Source organism: Thamnophis sirtalis, unplaced genomic scaffold (genome assembly GCF_051295495.1).
Source record: "Thamnophis sirtalis isolate CommonGarterSnake01/CBP01778 unplaced genomic scaffold, rThaSir2_p1.2 scaffold_9, whole genome shotgun sequence".
Lineage (NCBI taxonomy): Eukaryota > Metazoa > Chordata > Lepidosauria > Squamata > Natricidae > Thamnophis > Thamnophis sirtalis.
In genome coordinates, this window is record NW_028261389.1 from 3,830,343 (window position 1) to 3,848,270 (window position 17,928).

Consider the following 17,928-nt stretch of genomic DNA (forward strand, 5'->3'; position numbering starts at 1 on the left):
GAAGAATTCCATGGATGAGAATCCTCAAGGGGAAAACAACTCAAGAAGCTTGGGAAATTTTGAAAAATGAGATTACAAAAGCCCAGTCTAGCACAATACCAATGAAGAAGAAAAATAACATCTCCCAAAAAACCCCAGCATGGCTGCATAAAGAACTATCTGACAAATTGAAAGACAAAAAAGATAAGTATAAAAAGTGGAAAGAGGGGGACATAACTAAAGCAGAATATCAGCAAATAGCCCGAGCCTGTAAAGATGAAGTAAGGAAAGCTAAGGCTCACAATGAAGAAAGGCTTGCCACAAAAGTAAAAAATAACAAAAAAAGCTTCTCCCAACATGTTAAAAACAAGAAAAAGGTTAAGGAAATAATTGGTCCATTGCTGGGAGAAAGTGGCAAGAAGGTGACAAGCGACAGGGAGAAAGCAGAACTATTTAACTCATGTTTTGCATCTGTCGTTACACAAAGGGATAAAACAGTCCAACCTATCAAAAACAGCACCACAAAAATCCGATTAGGAACACAAATTGAAATAGGGAAGAAAATGGTAAGTGAGCACCTGTCTACCCTAGATGAGTTCAAATCACAGAACCACTGAACTATATCTTTCAGAGATCCTTCCTTTATCCTGAAGATAAAAGTCTCAAATGCAGGAATAAGTGAGTCATCATCCTGGGGGTGGGGGTGTCTCTCATGGGTACAATGGTTGGAGTTGGCACAAGAGCTTCACAGGTAGTCCTCGAGTTACAACCATTCATCTAGTCATCACTCAAAGTTATAATGGAACATTTTTCGCACTTACGACCACTGCAGAATTCCCCCCATGGTTACGGGGTCTATATTCAGACGCTTAGCAACTGGATCATATTTATGTCGGTTGCGGTGTCCCTAGGTCACATGATCCCCTTTTGCAACCTTCTGACAAGCAAAGTCAACAGGGGAGACAGATTCACTTAACAATTGGGTCACTAGCTTAACAAGTGCCTTGATTCGCTTAACAAATGTGGCAAGAAAAGGTCGTAAAAGCGGGGCGAAACTCAATGAACAACTGTCTTGTTTAGCAAGTTTGGGCTCAGTTGTGGTCATAAGTCAAGGACCCCTGTTTCAGCTAGATAAGTTATTCTGTGGTTCTGAGTTTCGAAAGTTTAAAAGCATAAGCCTGAGTCTGGATTGGATCAGGGATTCATAGAGCCCAGGATCTCATCCCAAGTGGCTTCTGGGAAGCCCATTTCCAGAACAAACAATCAGAGTTTCCATTTAAGATTGTTCATCAGAAACCGGTACTTAAAAAGCACTTTGCTTCTGAAAGTTGAAGGTTATATAACGGCATCGTACATCAACTTCACAAGCATACTTTTTTCCCTCTCCACAATCCATCTCGTGCTTTTCTAAAATCATGCAAGCTGAGAGGTAATATCAATATATTAAATGCATCAAAGTTGCAGAGAACAGCACGTAAAAAGTGGAAAAGTGGAGTTTTGCTGAACTTGCAGGAGGTTTTGGGGGGGAGGGGGGAAGGAGGAGGGGAAGCCATCCTTCAGTCAAATGGTCTGTTGCAGGTTGGAGAAAGCGCCAATGTTCTTTCTACAGACTAAAAATTTATAAACAGGAGGGGGAAGGAAATTTCTCCAAAATCTCACCTTTGTGAGAGGGGTATAGATGGAATGAGTACTCAGGATAGGTGATACTCCCACCAAGCACTTACAAGGCAAGCCACTTTTAAAATAAATAGACAGCAAACCCCTCTCTCTTTTAACACTGATGATGTTACCTGGCTGGGTCATGAAATGTCTGGAAGAGGAGGAGGAGGAGGAGGAGGAGGAGGAGGAGGAGGAGGAGGAGGAGGAGGAGGAGGAGGAGGAGGAGGAAGGGGGGCCACACAGTCTTCCTCCTCCTAGAAAATTGCCCTCTCCCAATGTCAACCTCGCTTTGAATCTTGGGAAAAACACCTGGATTTGACCAGCCCCAAGCAATATGGGCAACACTGAACCAAATTCTCATTGACCATGGTATAGGTACAGATTCCCCCTATAAGTGGGGCAAATATACAATCTCAAATTGTGACTGTGGGGACAAAAAATAAACTATCCAACGTAGTGACATCATGTGAAAATAGAACCTATAATGGAGACTTTGCTGATTGGCTGGCTATGACGAATAAAGCAAAAAGTATAGCTGTAACCTAGATGCACATTTATAATATTTTAGATTTTATAGTTCATATTTTTTATCTTCTGTGTTTTTATCAAAATGTGATCTGAATGTGCCGTGCAATAGATAAATCTCCTCCTCTTTCCATCTTCGTTCCTTCTTCCTTTTCGTCTCCTCCTCCTCCTCCTCCCCCTCCTCCTCCTCCTCCCTCCCTCCCTCCCTCCCTCCCACAATCCTGTTCCCTTCTACCATTAATAATGTTACCTAGTTTGGTGATGAAACATCTGCAAGAAAACCACCAAGCTCAGAGAGCATCAAGGACCCCACAATTTTTCAAACGGTTGTCAAATTTCCCATTCATTTTATCACTCCAGATATTTTCTATACGACCTCTCACCCAGAACATTCTTTCACGCAATGTGTAGAATTTACACGCCTTCCTCAACCTATGACCCCAATCGAGCCCAAAATTTCTGTTGCTAAGTGAGAGAAATTTATTAAGCGAGTTTTGTCCCACTTTACGACTTTTCTGGCCAGTTTTTTAAGTGAATCCCTGCAATTGGTAAATTAGTAACATGGTTGTTAAGTGAATCTGGCTTAACTATGGACCTGGCTTGTCAGAAGGTCGCAGAAAGGGATCGCATGACCACCACCCCCTCGGACACAAATATGAATCAGTTGCTAAGCGTCTGGATTTTGATCACGTGACCATGGGGAGGCTGCAATGGTCGTAAGTGTGAAAAACGGTCCCGAGTCACTTTTTTCAGTGGTCTTGTAACTTCAAGCGGTCGCTAAGTGAACTGTTGTAAGTCAAGGATTACCTGCCCTGTCCTGAGATTCCTACCCACCAGGTAGACGATTTTCAAAGGAGACCGAGACCGGAAAGTTGAAAGTGCATCAACTTTAGAAAAGGTTTTCCACTATGGCCTAAGACACAAATATTCTTTTATCATAATTCCACTGCAGAATCCATTCACCAAGGGAACAGCTGCTTTATTAAAAGCTGAGCAGAGGTCGGAAGAAATAGGTCTACTGGTCGATATATTTTTCATTATTATTTTTTTAGGATATATATACACCCTCCAGGTTTTAAAGCAACAAGGATCCACTTTAAATTTCCTTTGTGCTATTTATTTATTTGTAGCTAACTTTGGACAATGAAGTTAATATAGGTCAGCTTTCATTTTTGGTCAATTTCGTTCTCCAAGCTTCACAGCGTAAGCTCTTCAGCCTGGCCATGCCCTGACAAGCAGACACCGCGGGAACAAACATTTAGCTAAGAACTTATTTCCATCGATTTATGTTGTATTCTAAATGTCAGAAGCAATGAGATCAGTTTTCATTAACAGTTATGTTGTGTAATATTCTCGGCGTAGGGATGCAGCTAAGGATTACTTCAGGTTAGACTGCGATGGGCACCATTCAAAGTGAAAGGAGTTCACACAGAGCTCAACATTCCCAAATGTTTCATGTGACCAAATGCTCATCAAGGAATCGTCTTCCAAACTTCCACCAGGTAATTTCACCCATTCCAAAATCGAAGTGTAGGAAGTTAGCACCCAGCCCTCTCCTAGAAAAATGAAATATCCTGGGAAAAATTGAAAAGGCAGAATATTACATTTCCCTGGATGAGAACTGGAGAAACATGTTTTTTAGGTAGGAAACAGACTCTTAATAGCCCCCACCTTTGTCAATGGCCATTAAAAGGCCTCAGCCAGTCTATTCTACATAACAAAGACATCCCCCTTCAGATGCAGGGTGATGGGATTAAGGCATGATAGTATTAGCCCTTTACCTATCTCACCACAGGGCTCCTGGGAAGAAGTAATGCTCAACCAAACTTGGACTCAAAGCACAACCTACAGAGTTGCTCCTGCATGGCTCCATGGGAGTTTGACAACCAATCAGAATGCGAGATCAAGATCAAAGGCCAGAGAGGGCATAAAGCCAGGGACTTTCAGCATCTCTGCCCCTTTTTCTTCTTCACCCAACATCTGGAAGCATCTGATCCCCCTTTTCGGTTCAGGAGCTCAAGCCATGTGATCCTGTCCATCATTAAAACCATCTTTCCAAGCAGCCTCCATGTTTCCATGTTTCTTTTTCCCCACTTGGAGCTGAACCCAGAAGGGCATTTCTTCCAACGAAAGAAAAGAAAAAGTCTGACATCTCAGATTTGAATGTGGCAAAGTTTAAGCCTCAGCTAGGATGTCTAGCTGAGATGCTCAATCATCCAGGTCATGGTTGTCCCAAAGGTGCTTTTTCCAAGGTGGACTTTCTTGGAGTTTTTTTTCTTTGAAAACGTTTTACTTCTCATGCAAGAAACTCCTTCAGTTCTAACTTCAATTAAAATGGATGAGAAGCAAAAAAATAATAATAATCCAAAGATAAAAACAAGAAAGTCCACTTGCCTTTTGGGAAAAAAAATATATCTCTCAGCTGGCATCTTTATCTGGGACCTTACTGAGTAAGTAGGCACCTTAAATTGCTTCATCTTGTTCCTTGGATTTAAAATCAGGTAACTCCTAATACAGTCCTTTTTAGGGGAAAAGAGACATAATGCAAAAAACTAATAAACTTTTTATGTACAAAATACACTAAGGCAGAAGCTTATCCACCCCAAGGATAAAACGCCCAGAAACAAACTCAGCAGTGTAATATATGCAGTACAATGCAATGAGCCATGTGCAGATCTGTACGTTGGAGAAATAAAACAGCCGCTTCACAAATGCATGGCTCAACGTAGGAGAACAAACTCCAGCATTTGAAAGACGAAGGGCCACTCTCTGGAAGACAGCAAAGTCCACATTCTGGACAGAGAGAACCGCTGATTTGAAAGAGGGGTCAAAGAGGCATCTATGTTAAAATTAAACAGAGGAACAGGGAAATGACATCATCTATCTCCATGTACCACACAGTCCTTTCTGCAGTTCCAAGAAGCTTCCACACCCATTTGCACCATTCAAGTGACCCTGAGGGCACAGATAAAACTCCACGCCAGACTCTCAGAAAGAAGGTTCCACCACAAAACCGTGTTCGACTAAAGGGCGCTCGACGAAACCGCATAGCTGACGTCATCACAGCGCGACAACAGCGTGGAGAAAAAAGCACGCTGTAAACGCTAAACCTAAAATTAACCCCTAAACCTAAACCTAACCCCCCCTAAACCTAATCCTAAACCTAACCCTTAACCTAACCCTTAACCTAACCCTAACCCTAACCCTAAACCTAACCCTTAACCTAACGCTAAACCTAATCCTAACCCTTAACCTAACCCTAAACCTAACCCTAAACCTAACCCTAAACCTAACCCTTACCTTAACTTGAATCGGCTTGCTTTCAAAGCGCTATTTAAAGCGCCCTTCTTTCTCCGCGCTCGCTGTTGTTGCCCTGTTGATGACGTCAGCGACGCGGTTTAATCGGGCGCGCTTTAGTCGAGCGCGGTTTTGTCGTGCCACGGGAAAGAATACTAAGGACCAGATGACTGCAAGGAATATAAATCTTTCCATCCTCCACCATTCAGTCAGAACTGTAGAAGCTTCTTGGGTGTGAAGCGAAATGTCTTCAAGGAGAAACCAAGAAAGTCCAGTTGCCTTTTGAAAAAGCACCTTTGGGACAACCCTGACCTGGATGACTTAGAATTTCCCTAGACACATATACATACAGCATGTATAAATGGAGCTGATTCCCAGACTATTCTTTTGTATAACACAATTCATCTTGAAGAGCAAAAAACAAAATATGTAAACTCTCTTCCTCACTTAGTAAGAAAATATGGACAGCTGAATTATTCCGGGGAAGGATTTTTCCCCAGGAAAGATTAATAATTTGTATGACACTCATAAATTATTCTCAGTACAAGTCAAATCACCCAGTGGAGACGGAAGTTTGCATCTGTATTCCGATAACTCTTATTTATATCCTATTATAACACATGTAGGCACTGTATATTGATTTCACTTACAGCAGGATATCAGATACCTTTTCTTTCTTCTCCTGCTTGGGAAATCTTTATTAAATTTAAATTATTATAATCAGAATTTCTGATATATTTAACCAAGCCTGGAGTTGTAGCTTTGATAGATTTATTTAAAAAATCTTGTTCCTTGCCTCTTACCTTGGGAGACGAGGGATACATTCATTAAGATACCTGAATTTAGCATTTCTGCTTTACTGAATCCCCAAATTTAAACACAGCTGAACTTCATGAGCACAAATTAAATTATTCTAACCCGTCTACTTTCATAAGTAAGAATTTCTGTGCCAACCCTGCCTGTCAGCATGAATTTATCCCAGCAAAAGCCTGCGATCACAGGAGCCATACCATCCACCAACGTTTTTTAAAACAATGTTAACACAACAGATACACAGTGCAGATGGGATGTCACAATACACCCTGAGTAGGCAGAAAAAGCAAATTAAGCAATGCTAAACAACAAATGTGGGAAAAGGTTGCTATCAGAAAGAAGCAATGTGGGAAAGTTGCAGCCTACTCACAAAACATAGCCAGTACAGATAAAATCAGTGAAATGTTAGTTTTCCTCTAAAGTAGCAAAAGTAACAAGACAGAAAGTCATCACAGCACACAGTCATCTTCAAATGGAACAATAGTTGAGCTTCAATCCATAAAGTGTGTATCTGAAACTCAATTCTGTTTGCAGTCAGCCTTCTGCCTTGCAAATCAGAAATCCTGCTGGTAGCTGGACAGTTACAGAAATTTCTCTAATATAGGTAGTCCTCGGCTTACAACCATTTGTTTTAATGACCGTTCAAAGTTAAAACGGCACTGAAAAAAGTGATGTGATCATGTTTCACCCTTAGGACCACAATAACATCCTCAGTCACATGTTCAAAATTTGGATCCTTAGCAGCTGCCACGTATTTGCAAAGTCCTCGGGTCATGTGATCACCTTTTGTGATCTTGTCATAAGCAAGGTCAATGGGGAAACCAGGTTCATTTAACATCCGCGTGGCTAACTTAACAACTGCAGTCACTCACTTAACAACTGTGGCAGGAGAGATTGTAAAAGGGGGCAAAACTCACTTAACAACTGTCTTGTTTAGCAACAGAAATTCTGAACTCAATTGTGGTCATAAGTCAAGCACCAGTAAACATGGCCCTCCAACTTTAAGGTAGGTAGGTAGGTAGGTAGGTAGGTAGGTAGGTAGGTAGGTAGGTAGGTAGGTAGGTAGGTGAGAAAGAGAGAGAGAGATCAGAAAAGTCTCCTTTAGATCTGGTGGGCCACCATAATCCACTCTTACACTAGTGTTCTCCCATGTAACCGGACTACAGGTACCAGAATTCTTCCCAGTCATAGTGGTTGGTTATGGTGACTAGGAATGCTGGGAGTTGTATGCTGGGGAAAGCCACTTGGAAATTCTGTTCCCAATTTTAGTGTAATTCAAAGACTACGTGTACAGTCCCAATCTGATAAAGTCTTCAGAAATTTTTTCACTCTTTTTTGGCAAAATAAAGCAGAATAGAAGATTTTGCTGGCACTCATCCTTCATGACAGAAGACATTGTGTTCTATTCGCCACTGGCTTCCTTCCCCAAATATTTGAGAATAGTTGACAGTGGATGCATGGCACTGCAAGCTCCAGAGCATCACATATCAAGTACAGTAATTTAAAAAAAAGTTGAGATCCAACAATTTAATCCTGACTTTAATCAGCTCAGAGCACAAATAGCAGATGACACTCCCTGGAAAGGCGTCAACGCATCTCAACCAGCCGCAAAGTAGAAAAACTGCTTGTCAGATGCAAATATATAACAATTATTTATTCATCTGTTAAGATTCATATTCCACCTTTTCCCTGCAATTTCAGCTTGGTGCTTCCAATGTCCACGCAACAAATTTGGAACACAGGTTAAGCTGAAAGTCCCAAAGGTGCTTTTACAAAAGGCAACTGGACTTTGTTTCTTTTTGAAGGCGTTTTGCTTTTCTCATCTAAGAAGCTTCTTCAGTTCTGACAAATTTCTCAGAACTGAAGAAGTTTCTTGGATGAGAAGCAAGAAGGAAAAACAAAGCCCAGTTGCCTTTTGAAAAAGCACCTTTGGGACAACCATGACCTGGATGACTGAGAATCTCCATAGACGTTGAGTTGAAAGATTGCAATTGGCCCAAATTTGCACCTGAGTTTTTGTAAATAAAAGTGGTCAAATGGGACAAGGCTCACTTAACAAATGTTTCACTTAGCAACAGAATTTTTTGACTCAATTGTGGTCATAAATCGAAGACTACCTGCAATTGGCCCAAATTCATTTGGGAGCTTTCATAATTGAGGGTGGCTTAAACCTGGCTCTCCTTGGTCCTACCAGAACTCCTCACTTAGTGACCCAAATTACAACCATAAGGAAAAAAAGTGATTTGTGATTGGTTTCCACACTTACGACCATTGCAGCATCCCCATGATCATATGATCAAACCTCGGGCGCTGGACATCTATTTATGACAGTTGAACTGTCCCAGCATCATCTGATCATCATTTGGCCTAGGACCCAGATACCTACGAGACTGTCTCCTGCCGCATACCTCCCTAAGATCAATAAGATCGCACAGGATGGGCCTTCTCCGGGTGCTCTCAGCTGGACAATGCCGGCTGGCGATGCCTCGGAGTAGGGCCTTCTCTGTTGCCGCTCCGGCCCTATGGAATGAGCTGCCCCCAGAGATCCGGACCCTACCCACTCTCATGGCCTTCCATAAAGCTATTAAAATCTGGCTTTTCCGGCAGGCCTGGGGCTGTTGACTTCTTAATTGAAGTCCAGCCCCCCTTTGATTGGGTGCATGCATGTTGTGTTTCTTTTTAATCTTGTTGTATCTTATTGTTTTAATCTTTTTTTAATAGTTTTCATTTCTGTAAGCCGCCCGGAGTCCTCCGGAACTGGGCGGCCTATAAATTCAATAAATGAAATGAAATGAATGAAATGAAAATTTGTAACCTTATAGCTGGCTTCCAATAAGCAAAATCAATGGGCAGGACAGATTCAATTAACAACCGTGTTTCTAACTGAACAACTGCAGTGATTCCCTTAGCAACTATGGCAAGAAAGATTGTAAAATGGGGCCAAACTCACTTAACAGCTGTCTCGCTTAGCAACAGAAATGTTGGGTTCAATTGTGGTCATAAGTCCAGGACTACCTATAATTGTAAATGGAGAGGCTGGCAGCTATAAAAAAAAAGATATCTTGGCCCTAAGCTAACAATACAGGTCATCCTCATCTTACGATCGTAATTGAGCCCAAAATTTCTGTTACTGAGACATTTGCTAAGTGAGCTTTGCCCCACTTTATGCCCTTTCTTGCCACAATTGTTAAATGAGTCACTGCAGTGGCTACGTTAGTAACACGATTGTTAAGTGAATCTGGTTTCCCCATTGATTTTGCTTGTCAGAAGGTTGTAACAGGGGATCCCATGACTCTGGGATGCTGCAACGGTCATAAATGTGAACCAAGACGCTGAATTTTGAATGTGATCATGGAGATGGTGCAACGGTTATAAGTGTGAAAAACAAGTCACTTTTTTTTCAGTGCTGTTGCAACTTCAATAAACTGTTGTAAATCGAGGACTGCCTGTATGCACTTTTATCTTAAAGCACTTCGCAGGATTGTGGCTGTGGAGATAATTGAAGAAAGTTGGCTTTTCCAGCAAGCCAGCCTGGCCTGAACAAAACAAATTATTGATCATTGTTAATTTTAATTCAAATCTTTTTTTAAAATGTTACTGTCAATTCTAATTGGGTTTGTTTGGGATATTCAATTTAATATTTTTTTTTTACTTTTGTATTATGTGTTGTACACCACCCTGAGTCCTTGGGAGAAGGGCGGCATATAAATCTAATAAACCAAACCAAACCAAATTAATTTCGTTGTCCAAAGTTAGCCAAGAGGCGTGCTAGGTGGGGATGATGGGAAGTGTAGTCTAAGAACTGTAATGGGCAGAACTAAATGGCAAAGCACATTAGAGCAGCCCCAAAGAAATTAAACTTATAGTCACCCCCACACACCCAAAATATGCAGACTCGGCCTGATGTTTTGCAGATCTGGGAAGGCTGAGAACCATGGGGTCGGTAGTCCAACACTCAAGAAAGGGCCACATTGGTGAAAACTAACCCTGACCACCTCAGAGACTCCAAAAACTTTGGGGACACCATCTGAGACGAGCTTCCCTGTGAATTACTCCCACCTGGCCCTGACCCAGAGCCTGTCATTCCCACAACACGCTTAACCCGGGTCTTTAACTAACCCACTTCCAGGGTTGCCGCAGTATATTTCACCCTAAGCTACCCCCCACATCCCGAACCGACGTATTACGAGTCACGGGACTCGCGTGTCAAGCGAAGGCAGGCCCTGACTCGGGTCGTGTGAACGCTTCCCCGCGTCCCAAGGCAGCCAATTCCCCCCTCGGTCCGCCCTGCTTGAGAGGGTGGCCGCCTTGGTCCAGGACCCTCAAGCCCGCCTCGGAGGACGGAAGGCCGCCGCTACCTGATGACAGAGATGAGCAGGCCGGAGGGATCCTTGGTTTTGCTCATCGCGCTCCTGTATCTTCCCGTCGCCTCAGACGCCGCCATCTTGGCTGGGCCTACCCGCTAAGGTCGGCCACGCCCCGCTTCCCGCTTCCTAGCCAATCCGCGCGTTCGCCGCCCGTCCGCCGCCCTATCATGGTCGTAGGGAGGTGGGATGTAATGACTGACATAGCACTGCCTTCTCGCTTTGCACTCTGGGGCTTGTGGTTTCCTTCGGGAGCACAGGTGAAGCCTCCACGCAGGGCCAGAAGGATGCTTAAAAAACGCCCAGGTGGCAGTGAAACGAGTTTACCTGGTCCTTGCAAAGCTGAATTTGGGGTTAATGGGCCATTGCCTCCACCCCCTGTGGCTGCAGCACACAGTCTCCATGAGAATGTTATCAAATTCATGCTTGCTGAAATAAATAAATAAATAAATAAAATAGAATATAGAATAGAATAACATGGTTGGTTTCCCCTGTCACGATTGCCTTGTCTTGATGGTATTGTTGCAAAATGAATCATGGTTGGGGTTTTTTTTTCCCTCTGGGGAAAAAAATAGAAAAATGGATGTGGGAACATGTGCAAAAAAATGCTTCGTGATTCTAAAAGGAAAGGTCTGTATATCAAAATAATAGGACAATCTCTTCATTAAAATGTCCCCCGGAAAATTTCTGATAAAAGTGATTTGGGCTTAATTATAATCCCGATCATAATACAATATCTGGTTGCATTGTGCTTTGTGGAGCCTCAAAAGGATCTTGCTAGATGAAGTGCGCAGTGGATGAATAGAGGAAAGACGGAAAGGGAGAAAGGGAGAGCGTATCTTTCATTTAGAATAACCATGATTTGTTTTATTCTATTTGGGACTAATAGAGTTTGTGGCTTCCCGGGAAGCGTGAATTTTGAGAAGATTTTCTTTGATTGGAAAGTTATTGCGAGGAATTTGCACCCAGCTTACAAGGAAGGAAGAGAGAGGGAAGGAAGGAGTGAGGATGGGAGGGAGGGAGGGAGGGAGGGAGGGAGGGAAGGAAGGAAGGAAGGAAGGAAGGAAGGAAGGAAGGAAGGAAGGAAGGAAGGAAGGAAGGAAGGAAGGAAAGAAATGTCCTTCTGGGTTCAGCTCCAAGTGGGGAAAAAGACACTGGAGACATGGAGGCTGCTTGGAAAGATGGTTTATTGGTGGACAGGACCACATGGCTTGAGCCCTGAACAGAAAAGGTGATCACATGCTGCAATGTTGGTGGAGAAGAAGAGAAGGGCTGAAAGAGGGGCTTGCTAGGCTTTTTATACCCTGTTTAGTCCCACCTCTCTGTTTCCTGTTCCTGTGTAAGAAATGTATTCTGATTGGTTGTCAGACTCCCATGGGCCCATGATGCAGGGGCTACTCTCTAGGCTGTGTTTTGAATCCAGGTATGGATGAGTTCTCAGGTGCCATGTGGTCAGTTGAGTAAAGTTCCAATATTATCATGCCTTTACTCCCATCCCCCCCTGGGGCTGCAGTGGAGAAGTCTTTATTATGTAAAAGGGCCTCGCCTGGCCTTCTCAATGGCCCATTGACAAAGTGGGGATGGGCAGGAAGCTACAGGCAACTATTCTGTCTTTTAAAACATGTTTCTTTTCATATCCAGAGAAATATTCTGCCTTTTCAATATTTCCTAGGATATTTCATTTTTCTGGGAGGGGGGGCTGGATGATAACTTCCCACAGAAGGAAGGAAGGAAGGAGAGGGAGAGAAGATGGGAAGGAAGAAAAGAAAGCTAGGAAGAAAGGAAGGAAGGATTCCTGTGGCAATCTGATCTCAAAAGTAAAAGAAAAGAACTACATTGGCTTTGTTTAAACATTGATCATCGGTTCAGCTTCTTTTCTGGATTGGCGCAATGCACCAAATGGGCTGGATTTCCATCACATGCCGAGCTGCAAGCCCAACCAAGGTTAAAGTGAAATAAGCTGTGTCTGTTTTGCAAATGAAGCCTCTGCAGGCCTTTTAACTGGTGCCCTGTGTAAAGCCGCCTCTTCTGTACCTAGCGAGATCTACACACACACAGATGCATACACACACACACCCTCCAGTTGCTGAAAAGTGGACAAGCGTCCCCCAAATCTGGGACGGCGTCGTAGTGTAGTGCTATCCGGCGGTTTGCCCATCCTTTTTCCTTTGTCTTAGCTCCCGTGCCCCAGGCAGAAGCCATTCACTGAATCAGGTTTCTGCAGAGAGGCCGCCGTTCTCGTAGCGCCCCATCCCTTTTTCCATAAATGTATCCCCATCAGCATTTTCCCAGGGGTTCCTAAACATCCTCGGGGTTCAACGTCTGCAGTCAATTGCCAAAGACGCGATTAAACAACGAAGGGAAACGCTCATAACCGCGGGGCTGTGCGCTTATTGCTTTCTCTCTTCGAAAATAAAAGTCAATATAGGTTTTATTACATTCTTTCCAGTCCCTAAACCCACCCACCCACCCACCCTTTGCTCAGGATGTTCACCCATCTGCGGTAGCTATGGGTTATATGCCCTTTATGTTTTCGGATCCGGGATCTGTTATGCTGCACCCTACTCATCTCATCTAGGTTGCTTTGAACAGTTCAGGGTTCCATGGGAATGGACATCATCTCACATCCTGATTTAACAGATTAACAAAGTTGGGAGGGACCTTGGAGGTCTTCCAGCCCAACCCCCTGCTTAGGCAGGAAACCCTACACCACTTCAGATCAGAGGTGGCATTCTGCCAGTTCGCTCCGGTTTGGGCGAACCGGTAGCAGCAGCAGCAGCGGGAAGCTCCTCCCACCAGCCATGATGTCATCACGGACGCTCTGCGCATGCTCCGAACTGGTAGCAAAGATAAGACGAAACCATTACTGCTTCAGACAAATGGTTATCCAAAATCATCTTAAAGACTTCCAGTGTTTGGGGCTTTCACAACTTCTGGAGGCAACTTCTCGTCCACTGGTTAATTGTTCTCACTGTCAGGAAATTTCTCCTCAGTTCTAAGTTGCTTCTCTCCTTGATTAGTTTCCACACATTGCTTCTTGTTCTGCCCTCAGGTGCCTTGGAGAATAGCTTGACTCCCTCTTCTTTGGGGCAACCCCTGAGATATTGGAACAATGCTATCATGTCTCCCCTGGTCCTTCTTTTCATTAAACGAGACATACCCAGTTCCTGCAACCGTTCTTCATATGTTTTAGTCTCCAGTCCCCTAATAATCTTCGTTGCTGCTGTTATTACTTGCTCTTTATATGCACCCTGTGAGCTTATGCACCAGAGACAAATTCCTTGTGGGTCCAATCACACTTGGCCAGTAAAGGATTCTAAAATTCTATATTTCTCTCTCCTTAGCTGTTGTTTTCTAAGGAACTAAGGTCTAAACCTATGTCCTGGCAATTTTCCCCTCCATCGCTTATGCATTTGTGTGAGTGCCACTCTGTTCAAGTTAGGAACACACAACTTTGCCTTTGGTAAGTGGCACCCACTCGAAACGGTGTGTGTATATATGTGTCGTCAGTCTACCTTTGTTAGTCTAATCTACTGGCAATCTTCCAACACTCTGAGAAGTCATAAACTGTGCCAAAACTCGTTTTAACAGTCACGTGTATGGATTGTTCAACGGCACTGAAAAAAAAGTGACTTACGACCGTTTTTCACACTTAACGACGGTTGCAGCATCTCCCCCGAGTCAATGGGGGAGGCCAGATTCTCTTAACGGCCAACTGAACAACTGCTGGGATTCACTTAACAACTGTGGCAAGAAAGGTTGTAAAGTGGCCCCAAACTCACTTAACAACTGTCTGGCTTAGCAAATTTAGGCTCAATTGTGGTAGGTTTATTAAAAAAAAAATTATGGTTGTAAGTCGAAGATTAACTGTTGACCTCCAGACACCTACACAATCAACAATTTCAAACTGGGATATATTTCCTTAGGTCAATGGTCAGCAATTTGCAGCTCAGGAGCCGCATGTGGCTCTTCCATCCCTCGGCTGCAGCTCCCTGTGGCTCAAAATATGTCTCACAACCCCCAATGTACGACACCTGTCGGCACGCAATTTACTGAGCTTTTCGGGACCTCCGGTAGTTTTTGTGGCTCCCGGTGGGTTTTTTTGTCTATGGGAAACGGATCCAAGTGGCTCTTTGATTATTTAAGGATGCAGACCCCTGTTTTAGGCTAGAAGAGGCCTAAAGGGAAACAGCTCCGGAGTCATCCCATTACAGGTTCATTTGATTTGTGTTTGATTGTCCCTAGATTTACTACAGCAAAACACTAGGGAGATTAAGGGACAACGTTCTCCTGGATCAATGGTGTTTATAATTGAGGGAAAGAGTAAGAGATAAAAGCTGAATAAGGAGGGGAGGTGAAGAGATTCCTGAAGAATTCTGCAGTTCATCCTTAAATTACAGCCAGGCAGGTGCTAAATTAAATTAGAAAAGACTTTCAATTAAGAACAGTTTGACAGAGGAACCACTGACCCACAGAGGACAGGAACAGCCTTTCATTTCAAGAATTCAAGCAGCGCGCCAACAAACCTTATAAAAGATGCCTTAATTTGAATTCCTGGGATTCTATAATGCTAGGACTTACGGTTGGGCTTCGTTTTTGTTTTTTATTTAATAAAAATCACATTAACCAAATAATTCCTAACATCTCCGTCTCCACGGAGGTATCGTTGAGCTGACGTGGGGACCGCGAGAGTTTTACCATTTTCCCAGGGTGCCTTCGGATTTCCAGTGCGGTTCTGAGAATTTGGAAGTGTTACTGTGTGGGTTCAGAAGGGGGTTTAAAAAAGGACCAAATATATCGGGTTAGGCTTGGTGAGAATCATTGGAGTAGAGAGCATCAAGATGTAGGTAGTCCTCGACTTACGACCACAGATTTCTGTTATTAAGTGAGTTCCGCTCCGTTTTGTTCTGACTCGGCCCTAGCAGAAACAAGAAACGGGACTCCTTATCACGGAAAAACCCCTCTTTATTTATCTCGTGTGAATTAATGGCATTCACACTCCGAAAAGTCCAGGCAGAAGTCCTTCAAAAAGGACTCCAGTAACAGACCTTATCAGTTATGAGCCGAGGTGGCACAGTGGTTAGGGTGCAGTACTGCAGGCCACTTCAGCTGACTGTTATCTGCAGTTCAGCGGTTCAAATCTCACCGGCTCAAGGTTGACTCAGCCTTCGATCCTTCCGAGGTGGGTGAAATGAGGACCCGGATTGTTGGGGGCAATATGCTGACTCTGTAAACCACTTAGAGAGGGCTGAAAGCCCTAGGAAGCAGTATATAACTGCTATTGCTATAGTTCCTTGCGATAATCGCTAGGCCGTGAAAGGCTGCAAATTAAGTTCTGGCAAGTCGTCTTTGTGGCACGAAACCCAATGAGCAAAATCTTCAGAAATACGAACTGTTGTCTCCTACGACAAGCACTCCCCTTTCCTTCTATTTATTCCCCAGCCCGGAAGGGCCCAGTCAGTATCCCCATTTGCTTTGCTTTCTAAGTTGACTCCTTCTAGTCCAACCTCATATACTCAAACAGGAAACGGTCTACCGTTTCAGGCAAGCGGTTGGCCAATCTCTTCTTAAAAGCCTCCCTTGAGGTAGCCGCCACAATTTCTAGAATTAAGCCGTTCCACGGATTAGTTCTTCAGGAAACTACTCCTTAGTTCTACGTTGCTTCTCTCCTTGATGAGTTTCCACCCGTTGCTTCTTGTCCTGCCTTCAGCTGCTTTGGAGAACAGGTTGACCCCCTAAAATACTTGGAACACTGCTAATATGTCACTCCTAGATTTTCTTTTTATTAAACTAGACATACCCAATTCCTCAGGGGTCACGGTGGCTCAGTAGCTAAGCTGCTAAGCTTGTCAATCAGAAAGGAAGGGGGAAAGGAAGGAGAGAAGGAGAGAAGAAAGGAGGGAAGGAAGGAAGGAAGGAAGGAGGGAAGGAGAGAAGGAGGGAAGGGGAAAGGAAGGAGGGAAGGAAGGAGAGTAGGAGAGAAGAAAGGGAAGGAAGGAGGGAATGTAGGAGAGAAGGAAGGGGGAAAGGAAGGAGGGAAGGAAGGAGAGAAGGAGAGAAGAAAGGGAAGGAAGGAGGGAAGGAAGGAGGGAAGGAAGGAGAGAAGGAGAGAAGAAAGGGAAGGAAGGAGGGAATGTAGGAGAGAAGGAAGGGGGGAAGGAAGGAGGAAAGGAAGGGGGAAAGGAAAGAGAGAAGAAAGGAGGGAAGGAAGGAGGGAAGGAAGGAGGGAAGGAGGGAAGGGGGAAGGAGGGAGGGAAGGAAGGAGGGAAGGAAGGGGAGTAGGAGAGAAGAAACGAGGGAAGGAAAGAGGGAGGGAGGGAAGAAGAAGTAGGAACGTTGTAAGATAAGATGGATCTATGGGATGGTAAGAAAGCAATTTTCAAGTATATTGTCAACTGTAGGGAAAAAATTGTTATAAATACATATTATTAATAACAGTTATGAGATCATATAATTGTGAATGTATATATGAAATTGATAAAATAAAATAAAAAAAATTTTTTTAAAAAGAAAGGTCGGCAGTTCGGTGGTTCGAATCCCTAGCGCCGCATAGTGGAGGGAGCTCCCGTGACTTGTCCCAGCTTCTGCCAACCTAGCAGTTCGAAAGCAGGTAAAAAATGCAAGTGGAAAAATAGGAACCACCTTTGGTGGGAAGGGAACAGCGTTCCGTGTGCCTTCGGCATTGAGTCATGCCAGCCACATGACCACGGAGACGTCTTCGGACAGCGCTGGCTCTTCGGCTTTGAAACGGGGGTGAGTACCGCCCCCTAGAGTTGGGAATGACTAGCATGTATGTGCAAGGGGAACCTTTACCTTTACCCAATTCTTGCAATCATTGTTCATATGTTTTACCTTCCAGTCCCCTAAAATGTTTTACCCCTAATGACTTGCTTCTCCAAGTGTCTTTGGCAGAGTCTTACTTTTGATCTACCCCACACAACCGCTGGATTTTGCAATCGGGAGAGTGTAGCATATGTTTGCTCAGTGGGGAAGCCCCAGGAGGGATTTTAAAAACTGGGTTTTTTGCTACCAGGTAAGTGGGCACTGGAGCTTTGAAGCACTTTTGACAGGAAATAGGAGGAGGAAGTAATAAGATTTGTTTTCCTTCACAGTTGTGTGGAAGTGTAAATTTGTAGTCAAAGCGTTGGCAAGGAAGACGCAGGCTGTCTCTGACTTTAAAAAAAAATAAAAATAAAAACAGCCCAGCATTCTAAAATCCCATCCTACTGGTTTGGAGCTTCTTGATTTATTTATGTACCTATTTTTTAAAAAATATATGGGGATGTCATTT

General features: G+C 43.7%; 1 protein-coding gene across 1 annotated transcript in view; it reads right to left on the minus strand.

Annotated features, from left to right (window-relative positions):
• EXOC4 (exocyst complex component 4) overlaps positions 1 to 10,731 on the minus strand; it is a gene marked incomplete in the record, with an annotated part of 301,972 nt that extends 291,241 nt beyond the window's left edge. Inside the window, 1 exon segment of the mRNA XM_087722678.1 lies at positions 10,632 to 10,731. Coding sequence (XP_087578804.1) covers positions 10,632 to 10,717 — 86 coding nt within the window.
• Positions 10,732 to 17,928: the final 7,197 nt, after the last annotated feature.